Source organism: Thermobia domestica, chromosome 7 (assembly GCF_964235325.1).
Source record: "Thermobia domestica chromosome 7, izTheDome1.hap1.1, whole genome shotgun sequence".
In the NCBI taxonomy this organism is placed as follows: domain Eukaryota; kingdom Metazoa; phylum Arthropoda; class Insecta; order Zygentoma; family Lepismatidae; genus Thermobia; species Thermobia domestica.
In genome coordinates, this window is record NC_137460.1 from 58150387 (window position 1) to 58165712 (window position 15326).

A 15326-nucleotide genomic window follows, 5' to 3' on the forward strand; every position below is an offset into this window, starting at 1 on the left:
ATTACATTTTTACGAATGCACTTCTTCTGAAGAAACGAATACACAATTCTAAAAAGGAAACTAAGAAACAGTAGTACCGTTAGTAAGACAAGTTGTTAACCCTTATATTACGGGTGCTCTAAAAATGGCATCCATTGACTACAAAACACTATTCTACAAGTCAAAATATATTATATATATATATATATATATATATATATATATATATATATATATATATATATATATATATATTGTATACCTTTCTTGAGACACATTGCAGATAAAGAATCATCGAATAGATCTACCAATCCATCAAATAGTTACATCGATTCTTTCCAGATGGCAGAGTCGATGACACTAGCACCACTTAGTGTGCATAACAGTCGATGTAAGTGCTTGATGGATTCGTAGAGCAATGCTAATAGTTCCAAGTTAATGTAAGACGTTGCTACATAGTAAAATCTTTTATTCCGCGTAACGACTGAAGAAGACCCCGGATGGTATACTATTATATGGCATTTTCGATTTATTTTGACCTGCACAATAGCGCTCTGTTGTCCTTATATATTTATTTGGAAAGGAGTTAGTCTCATAATATAATGTTTGCTAACTTTTTATAGGCCTATGTAGCAAAGTTTCTTTTAGTTTTTTTTTGTTTGTTTGTTTTGCGTAGCAACTTGCGAAACACATTTAAAATTTGCATAGCATTCTTGGCAGTAATGGCAGTAAAAAATGTTATTTATTTCACGCTTTGACGTGGACACGAAATAATAAAAACAATTTTTATATATAACAAATACTTATGATAATAAAAAGTGAAGTAGGAAAAAAGTAATGATAATTATATTTTAAAGTACTGAATTTGTGTTTCTACAGATTGCGTAATAAAAGTTTATTTTTATTAAGTTGAGTTTCATGGAGTTTTAATTAATTAAATTCGCAAGGTTTCAGAAACTGGGAATTGGCATTACATAGTCCACGAAGCGAACTTAATTTTTATGACAAGAACGCAATAATATAATTACACACCAATGTTAATTTCCTAACTCATATAGTACCCAAATGATGCCTGTACCCAGTTCGTTTTTACATTTTATTGAAGTTGTAATGAACACTACTTTTCTTTGTCATTTTAACGAAAAAGAAGAGGACATAGCAAAGAATATTTTTGGGCCAATGTTATGAAATCACTATGTAGATATATCATTTATGAACCCTTCACTAAAACTTGAAACAACAGGACAGGAAGTACGCGCCTTTGGCGTGGGAGACACGGGTTCAATTCCCGGCAGGAGCTCATGTGGTTCGAATTCCACGTTAATGAGTAGGTTCCGTCTCATAACCTCGCTGCTGAAAGGAACGTTAAATTCAAAATCAATTCAACAGGACAAGACTTTTTTTTTTTTTTTTTTTTTTTTTTTTTTTTTTTTGCCTGCTTGCTTGTGGTGTCACTTCCCAAACCTGAAGTCCTCTTGTATTTCGAAAGCCCATTGAGACGGTTAATTTCTATATGCCATAAAATGTCGAAATGCACATGGTCGTCAATTCTAAGAACCAGTCTCCAGTAATATGGACTGTGGTCCATAGTGAATTGATATGTTATTGAGAACCTAAAATGCAGCTAAAGGGAAAAGTCAGGATTTTGAGGAGGATATTTATCACTAAAATGTAACTTATAAGAGATAGAAAAGTTATCTTCCTATCATGAAGAAAAGAATGTTATGATGTTCCGTCGTAAAAATGCGATGCTCACTTAGGTAATTTATGACCACAGATACATCGTATTTTGCGATTCAAATTCACATTTGCATACGGTAGCATTTCTATAACAAACTGCGGTGTAATACCGCTTAAATAAAATGCTGATATACCTAGTTATGTCAAATATTGTCAGAGATTTTGACTGCTGTTTGACCATATTGGATATTGTGGGCAAAGTGGGTCCCTGAGCTGTTCATTCCGCGGTGAGACGTATGACAGTGGGGAAAGTGTAACGATAGATTGGGGCGACTACGAGAATTGTGTTGCAATCAAAGCGCTACACAAGGTGGACATGCCACTACCAGGGATCCTTACCACCTTGAAACCCCTGAAAATCAGTGAACGATTTGTCTACCACACCATTGAGCGTTAGGAAGAAACTAAGTGAACCGACAGTGCAGTGGCAGACCGTGTACAATGAGGACACCATAAGCATTCAAGCCATAGCTGCAAGGATTCGGCGAAATATTTAAGGACTCAATCAGTGATGTCTCAAGAGATTTCTATTTTGAGACCTACCATGTCATGATTGCTCAATCAGGATCTGGAACTCAGAGCTTACAAATAGTATACAAGTCACTTGCTAACTAATGCGTTATGCCAACAGAATAGTTAAAGCCAAACGTCTCCTCAAACGTTATGCAAGTAATGGTTACCGGACAATTCTCTTTTTCGACGAGAAGCTGTTCACAGTTAACAAGTCCTTTAATACTCAAATGACTATATGTACGCATCATCACCAGTGTAAGCTGCTGAATGTGCTTCCAGGATGTAGAGATTCCATCATCCAGCATCAATCATGTGGTGAATTATGAGCTACAATGGTGCATCACGGCTTCATTTTTGTAAACAAAGGGTAAAGATATCGGCTATCGTGTGCCAAGCCACATTGTTGGAGCCCATTGTGGAACTATTGTGTACCATCATGTTACCGAACCAACAGTAGACCTTCCAACAAGATTCTACTCCAGTACGCAAGGCCCGGTCAACACTGAAGTGGTTATAAGCAACGTCCCAGATTTCATCTCCACATTAGACTAGCCTTCTAGCAGTCCGGGTCTGAACCCGCTCGACTACAAACTGGAAAGTATTTCAATTAACTGCGTGCAAGAAGAGATACTTGAATGTGAACTTCCTGAAGCGCGCTGTGGTCAAGATATCCCGCCACTTTCCCATTGATAGTGTTTGTAATTCTATTGACGGGTGGAAAACTCCAAGCTGAAGATGAACAATTAGTAAACTCTTCTGCTCCATCCATATATCAATATATCGTCAACACTGTCTGTTTAATTTCCGAACCTCTGACACTATTTATGAAACAATTAGGTATGTATAAAATTATGACGAAAATAACGTAGACCACATTTTTAGAATCTCTTATTAATATGAATTCTTAAAATATATAAATAACGTGAAATGAAACAGGAATAGTTTTCACGAAGACGAAAGAAAACTTACGAAAAATATAATACTTCAATATAAAATATTTATAATCTCCCGTTAACACAAATTTTCTGAACCAATGTAATATTTCCTTCACGTTTAATAAAGATTTTTTTATGATTTTAAAATAAAGATTATTCTATTGCTGAAATGGTGCTTTTCTTCTTCTTCTTCTTCTATTATTATTATTATTATTATTATTATTATTATTATTATTATTATTATTATTATTATTATTATTATTATTATTATCGCTTCTCGGCCTTTGGCCCCATAGTCGCTCTATCATCATAGGATTCTCTTATTTCCTTCATTTCTGACAATTACCATCTTGAGTGACTGTCCCTTCCTCTTAGAGAGCCAATGAGATCTTTTGGCCGGTTGGGGCTGGTAACACCGTGAGCAGTTAGTTAGCCATTCACAGCGGTCACGTCGTTCGGTCGTGCTACAGTGTGTGTGCTGCAGAAGGGCTCTTGGTGGCTAAAAAGGGAACTCTACATCTTCCCTTTCTTTTCCAACTCCAGCTAACAATTGAAGGGTCGTGAGGTCTTCATTTCTTTTAGATCCTCTGGCAGGTCGAGAAGCGTCTTTTTTGTTTTTTGAATTTATTAATTTGTCTCCACTCTGGCCAGGGAGTGTGAATCTTTTCTTTGCTTTTTTTTATGGCACCTTCTTTGGATAATTGTCCATTATATGATTTAGCTGTGTATGGAAGGCAGAAGACAGTGAGTTGTATTTTATGTTCGAGCAAAAGTCATTTATCTTGTTTTGAACAATATCATGATGGAAACAATGTTCATGTAAATGATTACAAGTGTAATATTTGTGTTTTGAAATTGAAAATTGGCCAAGATCGATCTCCTGGGGTGGTCGGAGGTTCAACTTTGGGTAAATCTACTGGTGATTTTGCAAATGTGCTAACGAAAGAAAATTATCTGTGTTCTAGATGTAAAGGACCACTTATTGATCTTGAATCCATATCTAAGTTGTTCGAACAAGGCATAAACAGAATAAGAATAGAATCACAACATAAATTTGACACAATAAGGAAGGAGCTTGATCATTTGAAAAAAGAGAACTTTGAGTTAAAGAAGGTACTAGTAACGAAACAAGTTGGAAGTGAAACAATTTTACCTAAAACAAATTAAGAATCTGTATTAGACGTAAATGATAAAAATCAATTCCCTGCATTAGCAATAAGTAGTGAAGGTAACAGGGATGAAGGTCTCCTTCAATCTTCTCAAACTTGGACTCAGGTAATTTTAAGAAATAAGAAAAGTATACAAAGTGAATCAACTAAAACTGCACAAGATAAATCAAATTTAAGAAAGGAAAAGAGGAAACTAAAAATAGGTAGTGGGTCAAATAATTTCAATAATTCCAATTTGGTCACTAATATACGAAAAAAAAAAAAATGTAACTAGGGTCAATCCCTCAGTTGAAGTAGAAGTTGAGAGTATTGTAAAACAACTTAATGTAACTGAAGTGACTTGTAAGAAATTGAAAACTAAATATGATTCTTACTCTTCCTTCCATGTTGAGATAAACGAACAAGACTTTTCTATTATAAGTGATCCTGAGGTGTAGCCTAGAGGTCTTTTAATTGGTCCTTCCTTTGGAAAATTACGGAATCAGGATGAACTTCCTAGGAATCCTGACTCTCATGCTAAGCATTGAGTCTTAAAATTTGGTACCAGAATGTTCGTGGACTGCGTACTAAAAGTAGTGAGTTGTTCTTCTCAATTTCTAGTTGTGACTATGATATTGTGGCTGCAACCGAAACTTGGTTATCCGAAATTCATGATGATCGGGATTACTTTCCAGATACTTATACTTGTTTCAGAGCGGACAGGTGTTATGGTGTGGAAGGTGGTGAAAGAGGAGGTGGTTCTTTAATTGCTGTCAGAAATAATTTTCAGGTGTTTCGAAGATATGATTTGGAAAGTGTAAATGAATGTGTCTGGATTGAACTTAGGTGTAAGTCAACTAAAAATCTTCTAATTTCTTGTGTATATTTTCATCCAATATTTCCTCTAACTATTTGAGAACTATCTAACTTGTATCTTCAGTAAACTTGACCTGTTAAAAAATGATGTATTAATTTTTGGAGATTTTAATATATCCAAAATAGATTGGTTAAATAAAGAGCCTTTACTAGGAATACACTATTACTCTAAAGTCACGTTTCAGTTATTGTCAACTTTTTTGGATAATACAAATCTAACTGTTGAACCAGTAGTATCGGATTTAGATTTAGTTTTAACTAACGCATCTATAGTGTCCGAAAGACACGATGAGTATATGGTGGCTCCTGATGTACACCATTATTCAATTGTAACTAAAGTATTTATATCCAGTGTTTGTAAAGTATATGAGTCCACTGAAAAATTTTTAGATGCTAAAGGTGACTACTTATGCTTGTATCTTCAAATTGCTAATGTTGATTGGTGTAATATATTGTTAAGTAATGATCTCAATTTAGCAGCTTGCAAACTAGAGGAAGTTATTAAATCTGGGATGGAATGTAATACTGTATTCCTAAATCTAGGCTTAAAAAATCTAAATTTCCCTTATGGTATTCAAAAAAATTTATCTCTTTATTGAAAATAAAAAATCAGGCTCATAAAAAATACAAAACTTCTCAATGTGAAAATGATTATGTGGTCTTTTCTAGTTGTAGAAGAGCTTTCAAAACCCAATTAAATGTGGACAGACAAATTCATTTTAGTAAAATTGAAAATGATCTTACAATTGCTCCTGAAAAATTTTGGAAATATGTAAATGGCTCTAAAAATAAGGTATTATCTGGTATTATTGACAATGAAGTTTTGTTGACTGATGATAGTGTGTTGGCTGAAAAGTTTGCCAACTATTTTTCATCTGTCTTTCAGACTTCCTCGGGTAGTGTTATTAGAAATCAATGTTCATTTGAAGAATTTGGTCAAGTTAAACCCCCAGAAATTACTACTCAACATGTATTGGAAGCTATCAGAACTTTAAAGATTAAATCGTCAAGCGGGTTAGACGGAATTCCAGCTTTCATTATTAAAGGAATAGGTGAAATAATCGCACCAACATTGTCTTCTTTGTTTAACTGGAGTCTATCCACTTGTAATTATTCTGATGTATGGAAATTGGTTTCTATAACACCCATACCTAAAACTAATGGAAAGTCTATTAATGATTTTCGACCAATCTCTGTAATGAAGGTAATTCCGAAAATCTTTGAGAAAATAATTTATAAATATGTTTATAATAAAGTAAATGGGATTAATATAAACCAACATGGGTTTATGACTGGTAAATCTGCAATAACTAATTGAGCAAGTCTTATGCATTATACCCTTCCAGTTATTCGGGCTGGTGGTCAAGTTGACGCTATTTACTTGGACTTTGCTAAGGCATTTGATAAATTACCACACCATTTACTGATAAACAAATTAAAAAGATATAACCTGCCTAGCTGTGTTATTGATTGGTTGACTTCATATTTAAATGAAAGGAAATTTGTCGTAAAATATAAAGGGAAACTGTCTGCTATTCATAGTAATACCTCTGGGGTACCCCAGGGTTCTAATCTTGGTCCACTATTGTTTTTGCTGTATAATAATGACATTTGTGTTGATTTAACTTGTGAATATCTGTTATATGCAGATGATATTAAAATTTTCAGTCAAATCAAGTCCAAAGAAAATCAAGATACTTTGCAAAAAAATATCGATATCATAGTCAAATGGTCCGAAGAGAATTCCCTTCCCTTGAACTTTAACAAAACGCAAGGAATAACATTTTCGAGGAAAATTAACCCTTCCATCTACAAATACAGGATAGGAAATCAACATATCCAATTCGTTAAGCATGTTAGAGAGATTTAGGAGTAATATTAGTTGAAAAATTGCTTTTTCAGAAAAATCTTCAGGTTGTTATCTCCAAAGCTAGGAGAAATTTAACAATAATTAAATGGTTATGTCGAAATTTTACAAATATTAACACCTACAAAATTCTCTATATGTGCAATGTCAGGTCTCATCTTGAATATTGTACTGTAATCTGGAATAGTGAAGCAAAATATTTTAGTTCTTTAATTGAATCAGTTCAAAATTCATTCCTAGCCTGGTTAAAATGGAAGTTTAAAGAAAAAGGAGAGGCGAGCTTGTCAGACATAAGGGTGGATCTTAATCTCACCCCTCTGTCTGACAGGCGTCGGCTCTTTAACTTGAAATTTTTTCATGTAATTCTGCATGGAGGTTTTGTTCTGGAGAACTTTTTTTCTTTAAAAATTCCTCACAGAAACATTAGGAAATTTGTTCCATTTATTAGTAAATATCTAACAAGGTCTTCTATATATAAAAGTAGAGAAACAGCTAATAACTTTTATCCAGTTCTTGATTTGCTTCATAAGAAATTCAAGAAGGTGTGGGAATTATTTTTTAATTTTTTAAATAAATTATGAAATGTCGTAACATTTTTAGACTTGCAACTAATTCTCTTAATTCTGTTTTGTATTCTTCTATTGTATGGATTTGTTATATATATATATATATATATATATATATATATATATAGTATTTTTTTAAAGTCAAATTGTAAGAATTTTTAAATTATGAACAGATACACACATGTTTGTTTCTTATTTTTATTATATTTCTGGATGTCATTTAGTAAAGTTTGTATGCTGCCATTTGAAAGATTTTTTTTGTTAGTTTTTTTTTATTATTCTCTCGTCTTCATTTTCCTATCATCTTTTCTTTTTTTCTATGCTTAATTCTTTCTTTACTACGTACACTGTATTAAATATTATTATTATTATTATTATTATTATTATTATTATTATTATTAATAATAATAATAAAAATAATAAAAATAATAATAAATAAATAAATAAATAAATAAATAAATAAACTTAGTCATGGATTTTGTATTTGTGTCATATGATTTTTTTATGCTTATTTTATTTTCGTCATTATTATTATTAGCCTTACGAGTCTGTATTTTACCGAAGCGTTCAACTTAGAAATATTTATTTTCATATTGTATTAACAGGTACAAAGTGTATTTTTGAATTTTTCTCTTTTTATTATTTTGTAAACTGTTACAACTACATGGTTAATAATAATCTAGTTTTGAATTTTACTTTGTATACTAATTCTATATGCTATACTTTTTTTATATATGCATGTTAATTATGCTTTCTTTTTTTCACTATTGTTATTTTTGTATTTCCAGTTTGTAACAGATACTGCATGTTTTTATTATTTTTTTGAACAAATATTTTATCATCTTCATCCATTTTTGTATAATCAGTTGTATGATTTTTTTTTTGCATGCGCCCTATGTAAAACATTTTTTTCTTTCTTGTAAGGGGCACTTGTGGCTGTATTGCTCTCTGCTTCTAATAAACATATTTCAAACATTATTATTATTATTATTATTATTATTATTATTATTATTATTATTATTATTATTATTATTATTATTATTATTATTATTATTGGAGACCAGACAAAATATATGTTAAGTCATTGGTTGTATTCACGATATCTTTTGAATACATGTCATCAAATAGGTAGACTTTATGCAGGAAACTGACAAAACTATTCAATTTAAAATTTGGTTTAGGGATAAAGGATAAAAATTTATAATTTACTGATCGATATTTCTTAATTTAACATTTTCCGTACACTTTTATTATATTGAATACAAACTAACACGCGGATAAAACCAGTCTTTGGTGTCTTCTTTAATCATCCTGGTACAACAGAATTAAGTGTATCACAATTTTGCTGGATTGTGTGTGTGTGTGTGAATCAAATAATATAATCAAATATAATGATACATTGTAAAACAGTTAATCTACTTATGATACTGCTTATAACAAATAGATTAATAATTTTTCGGCTTAAAAGCAAATTTCGTTCTAACGTTATAAGAATTATGCTAACGGAGAAGACGTTAGATTCAAATGATAATGATGTTGAATGGAATAATGACAAACTGGGAAGAAGCGAGTTGTTTCCACGGCAGTGGGTATGTTGTTTGTGTGTGTATTACAGGCCACCACAGATTGGGTTTAAATCTATGGCGCTACATACCAGAGCTAAATTGTAATATTCTGAATCAATGTGTTCTTAAACGTTTGCCTTTGTCTAAGTATGCCTAAAGATTACAGTGTTCAGAAAAAAGTATAAAGAAGAACAGGGTGTTTCAAAACAACACCGACAACGTTTGGCAGGTGATTCCTGACACCAAGATAAGACGAAAAGTATAGACCAACCTGGGTGCACAAGTCCTTCCTTTCGGAGTTATAGGCTGCCGAAAATACGAAAAAATGAACTTTAAATGTCAATAGCTTCAAAACTATGGGACCTACCGTAGTCGGGTCAAGACTTCACTTAGGAACTAATATGTGCTCCAAAAATTCATATTTCAGAATCCTAAAGTACTCTCGCAACAATTTTTAGAGAGAGTGTTTGGCTACAGACATATAATTTGAAGTACTCATCAACTACCTTTATAAAAATTGTTTCGGAAATACCGCAGGATTCTGAAACATGGCTCCTTGGATAGAGCACATACTAGTTCCTAAGTGAAGTCTTGACCCGACTACGGAAGGTCGCATAGTTTTGGAGCTATGGACCTTGAAAGTTCATGTTTTCGGCAGCCTATAACTCCGAAAGGAAGTATTTGTGCACCCAGGTTGGTCTATACTTTTTGTCTTATCTTGGTGTCAGGAATCACCTCCCAAACGTTTTCGGTGTTTTTTTGAAACACTCTGTATTTATCTGGTACGATATTTTTTAAAGGAGGAGATTTGTGAATATTTCAGTCAGAATAGTGTACGAAGCCGCTCAAATTCTCTAAATTGAGTACACAAGTTTCTTTGTGCTAGGCAGTCTTATAATGTTGTGTCAGTACTAGTGAAATTCGAAGCAAAGAATTCATTCCTATGTTAAATAACAGAAAACATATGTGCTAAAAATCATGCACCATTTTTAGAACGAGGTGAAAATCACTTAAGTTTTATACTGAACAATATAAAAAAAATCGCTGTCTAAGCAGAAATATGTAAGGTTTTCTTATTTCTTATAGTGGTATCTTGATTATTCTATTTTAAATTATACGATGTTTTTCATGAGTAGATTAAACATCTCTAAAATTACGTTATAATAAGAAACCACAAACCTTCTTTCCCTCCAGCAATTTCGCGGTGTGAGTATTTCTTTGGTTTCATTATTACTGTTAGAAGTCCCACTATCTCTGTTTCTGTCTATTGTTTCTTTTACTTCACTGTCTAGTCCTTCATTCACTTCTGCTCTGTCAGGTACATCTTCTGAACAACCATTGCTTCTTTCGTTTGTTCTTTCAGGTACTGTTTCTGTATTTGCTTCGTGCTCAGCATTCTTCTCCAACTCAGATTCTTCTACTTTGCTATTATGTTCTGATGGTGTCGCAGTGCAAGTCAGTGGACCGTTCTTCAAGGGTTTTGGTGTACACGGAGAACTGGCCACCGAACTAGCTTCACTCTCCGTTTCAAAACCTTCGTCAGAACTAACATCCTCATACTCTTCGTCTGAAGAGCCACTGTTACAGTTGTGCTCTAAATCATCATCTATTGGTTTATAGCTCTCTGAAAGAACAAGAATAAATGCCACATTGAGAACAGTTATTGGCAAGAAATGAGAACAGTCAAGTTCTCCCTATATTTAGCACACACTTTCCAGGCCATTTTTTAAGCTACCTTTTTGTATCCAAATGGATACCCAGGCCCAGCGCTTGGATACCGAGGCCCAGCAGTTTGGATACCCAGTGCACTTCATAAATCTTTAAATTACTGGAAGAGTACTTAAACAATAAATTATTTGAATTACTGTAAATTTAAAATTAATTCAACAGGCTATGGTTTTGTGACTATATATATATATATATATATATATATATATATATATATATATATATATATATATATATATATATATATATTTATTTATTTATTTATTTATTTATTTATTTATTTATTATCTTGTATTCTGTGGATAGGTATAAAATTGGAGAGCTCCATTCTTGAAATTTCAGATATTCCTCTTTCCTTCGTTTTGTAAATTCGTTTTCTACCTACTCTACTCCAATACAGAGATAGTTAATAGACCGACTAAAGAGGTAGAAAGGGTGAAGCCGAACTCTTACATGTAACGGTTCAAATGACATTTGGCTTATATACCTTTTGAATAATCTCAGAGAAAATAACAGAAGAAAACAACTTGCTATTCGGATATTTAATTTTTACGAAATTGAATTTTTTTTACTTATCTTTAACTTACAACACGGTTTTGGTTCGTTACAATTAGGACTCATTATTTCTAATAAAATAGTGTGAATAGAACTTTTACACTTTTGAAGAACGCTTTGCGTTGCGAAGATAGCCAGTTGTGTTTCTGACATGACAACCTAAGATCGAAAATGGCGAGATGTAGAGCAAGAATTAGCTGCAGATTCAGTGTCGACGCTAGAGGATCTAGAAGTAAAAACTGGGGGGCAGCCAGAACCAGACTATGATAAATATATCATGAGTTTACTATAAACTTTCAAAAATATATAAATAATAGCTAAATTATTTTAGCTATTACTTTCAGTGGCGAATTTACGCACGCGGGAAAGGGGCTGGTTTCCCCAAAATTTTAGGATTTCTATAGAAACCGAATCAAATGTACTCATAACCTTCAAGCCTGTCATTTTGTATGTCATTATTTCAAAAGTGTACATTATACAAAAAAAAAAAAAAAAAAAAATCTATGTGCGTTTGAATTTTGCTGTGTGTGTCAAGGGCCTTTTGTGCCTGGATACCCAGTAGCGATTTCTTAAAAAAATGCATTGACACTTTCTGCGTATTTATTATTTTCATAATCATATATAAGCAGGGGTGCCCACAAGGGGGGGCTATGACGCAAACTGCGTCATTGAAATATTTGGGGGGGTTAAAAATCTATAGAAATATGTTTGAGAGGGTGTAAAAATAAATCGAAAAGATTTTTTTTCATGGAAGAACACCTACGGATAGGCAATTGAGGGGGGGTGCGTCATGGACACGAGGGAGGGTGGGCACCACTGATATAAGGATAAGAATGCGTTATAACTCATCATTTCGTCATTAGTTCAGTAAAATACAAAATTTAGAACATATTTTAAGACTTTTGAGAAGCAAGAAATACACTTTTAGTGCAAATAAGCTGCACAAATTTGCTCTTTCCAAATAGGGACTATATTAAACCAGTACTTTACCTTATAAAAATTGGAGCCCGAACAGGGACTAACTTTAAACTAGTACTTCACCTTATAAAAATTGGCGGTGTTGAGCAGTAACAAGTGTTTACCGTTCATTGGAAACCAACGGAAGAGTAGCCACAAAAATGTAAAAACTTATTAATATTTAATTATGCAATATGCTGAAAATGGAACAAGAACTCAATGTTAAAACAATCTACGAGTAGCCTTATAACAACTAATAGGAACATATTAGAAGGGATTAACCTGAAGATTCCAAAACTTCCGCATTTTTGTAAGTATGTATTTCCTAAAGCGCAGTCTATTGTTATTATTAGATTGGAGTTTAGCGGCCCTTTAAGTTCTGCAGTTAGAGCTACAGGTTAACATGGAATCCGAATCACGTAAGCTTCCACTTGTCTCAAGCCTATTGTTTTAGCCTTTTTCCGAGAATGGGATTAGATATTTTAACAACAGCATTCCTCTTTACGAAAAACAAAACAGAACAGAACAATTCTATCACTATTGGTTCTCAACTTTTTCAAATTTCCCAATGGTATATTTTCATCCGGATGTAATATTTCGAATGAAATGAAACGAAACTTCTAGTTCAATGTTTCACGACTGTCGCCTTTAGGCTAAGGGAAACTGGTGACTAACGAAAGTATATTATTATTATATAACTGGTGGAATAAGAATATGGGAGGAAATGGAAGAACCCCGAGAAAACTCACGCACATGATGCCACCAGAAACTCATAAGCCTGAGATCGATTTAATATTTTATCATACTTATTGTATTACTCAATAAGTATAATTATGTATCTGCTTATCTTTGTCATGTTACTGCGGGTTCTTATTTATTTGATACTCATAGATTCAGCTCATAGATAGATATATAAGCGATGCATATTTACTACGCACACATGGAAACTGGAAGCAGGGTTTTTATTTCTATTCTCTACGCGTATATTATTTGTTATTATTTGTCTTATCTTAGTTTACTCCTCAATGTTGAAAACTTATTGATAAATAAAAATAACTACATACTTTATATTTTATAATGACACCTAAAGTATGGCATGCCCGTATGGACTATTTACTTATAGTTTATATTTTACTAATACTTCAAATTATAAGAGTAATGCAATGCATAGTCCCAGTATAGACTTCTTTTTCTATTCCAATTAAAGATAGAGGTATTTCAAAATGTTCTTATATGTTATAAAAGATGTCATTTTCCGCGTTGGTTCTATTATTTATTACTATTATAATTTTATTTTAGTTTTTACGTTCTAAAATTAAGTAATAGAATAATGGGCATCGTAAAACAACTGAAAGGGTATGAAATCTGGGAGGGACGAATGGAGAAAATTAACTGAATGGAGAGGAAATGTTGGCAAAGGTTGGGCAGTAGAGAAAAACAATACTGGAAATATACGTAGTTAAAAGTAAAAGCAACAATTAGGACATTATTCGAAAAGAAATTATCTTCTTTAAATAGAAGATTTGATAGAAGTTCAAAAAGGAAGAAACTTACAATTGCAATGTCAAAACAAAGATATTAACTAGGATCCGTAGTGCATTTAAGTTCTAAATTTATGATAAGTGATCTATCAGTGATTAAAGAATTATTATTATTATTATTATTATTTAGATATAATTAAGACCTCTCGAATATTTTTTTTACTTACGAATTATATTAGATGATTCTATATCAAGAATTGAAGAAATTACAAAGCATGCAGTATGTTATCTTTAATCAACACTTATGTAAAAGAGTACTAACATTAATTTCCGTTCATTAATAAGAGAATAGATTAATGCAGATGAATTATTATAATACTAAAATTGCAGATTTAGAATATATATATAATGCTAGGACATTAAACCATCTAATGCATAACTAAAAATTAAAAACAAATATTCAAGTACTTATAAGGTTCATTTAAGTGAAATAGAGTGTGCTGACAACGTCGCTATAGTTGTTGATGTATGTGACAACATCGCATGGATCGATCTATGGTAGAAAAAGCACAGAAGAAGTCAGCCTACTTGAATGGATAAGCACAGTTTGTGACAACTATAACGTCTTACTGATACGCCCAAGTGAACACTAGGCATTATCCACCGTGCAAAGGTGTGCATTAGTTAACTTTTTGTCGAATACCTATCGCGCGACATCTTTTGCTGTATAACAACACGTCCTAGACAACATTAGGCATTCTACAAAATTTTTATTGGAAAGTTCTTCGCTTCTCTTCTTACAGCCTCCATGCAATCACCGTATCTGAACCGCTGAAAAAGGTTTGAAACTAGGAGTTTTGCCTTTCATCGAGAAGTTAATGATTTATTTCCGATGCAACTAGTTTGCTTGCTAGTAGAAGATATAGAGAGACTCACGGAGATACTTATATTATGTGTCACTATTATAGATCGTATACTTTTAAGTGACATGTGATAATGTATTCCATAAGTTTACGGAAATGCTTATAATCAAATAAATAGAACTTTCAATATTTCATCCGTATTTGTTGTCTTTAAAAACCTAGAATAAAACAAAACACAGAAGGAATATCAAAAGTTTCATTTATTTAATTATAAACATGTATGTTTATGTTGTGAGTTTTTCCAGTGAATTTTAAATTTGTATATATTAATCGAATCCACTGTGATGCTGTCTTAACTTTATCAGTAAATTTTATAGAAATATTTTTATAGAAAGTAATTTAAATTCTCGCTCCTAAGCTACTATATTACGAACCGTAATCTCAGGTTCCATCCTGAAACATTTATTGTTGAATTATGGAAGAACAAAATAAAAAAAATTAGACCGTCAGTGAGCAGAGGAGAAAAACGGAATAGTTTGCACGTTTTGGTGGA

General features: G+C 32.4%; 1 protein-coding gene across 2 annotated transcripts in view; it reads right to left on the bottom strand.

The window, feature by feature from the left end:
- LOC145690137 (cytosolic phospholipase A2-like) overlaps positions 1–15326 on the bottom strand; it is a 120202-nt gene that overhangs the window by 20679 nt on the left and 84197 nt on the right. For both annotated transcript variants that reach the window (XM_081764732.1, XM_081764733.1), the window contains exon 12: positions 10369–10813. In XM_081764732.1, the coding sequence (XP_081620858.1) occupies positions 10369–10813 (445 nt within the window). The remainder of the gene's footprint in view (positions 1–10368; positions 10814–15326) is intronic.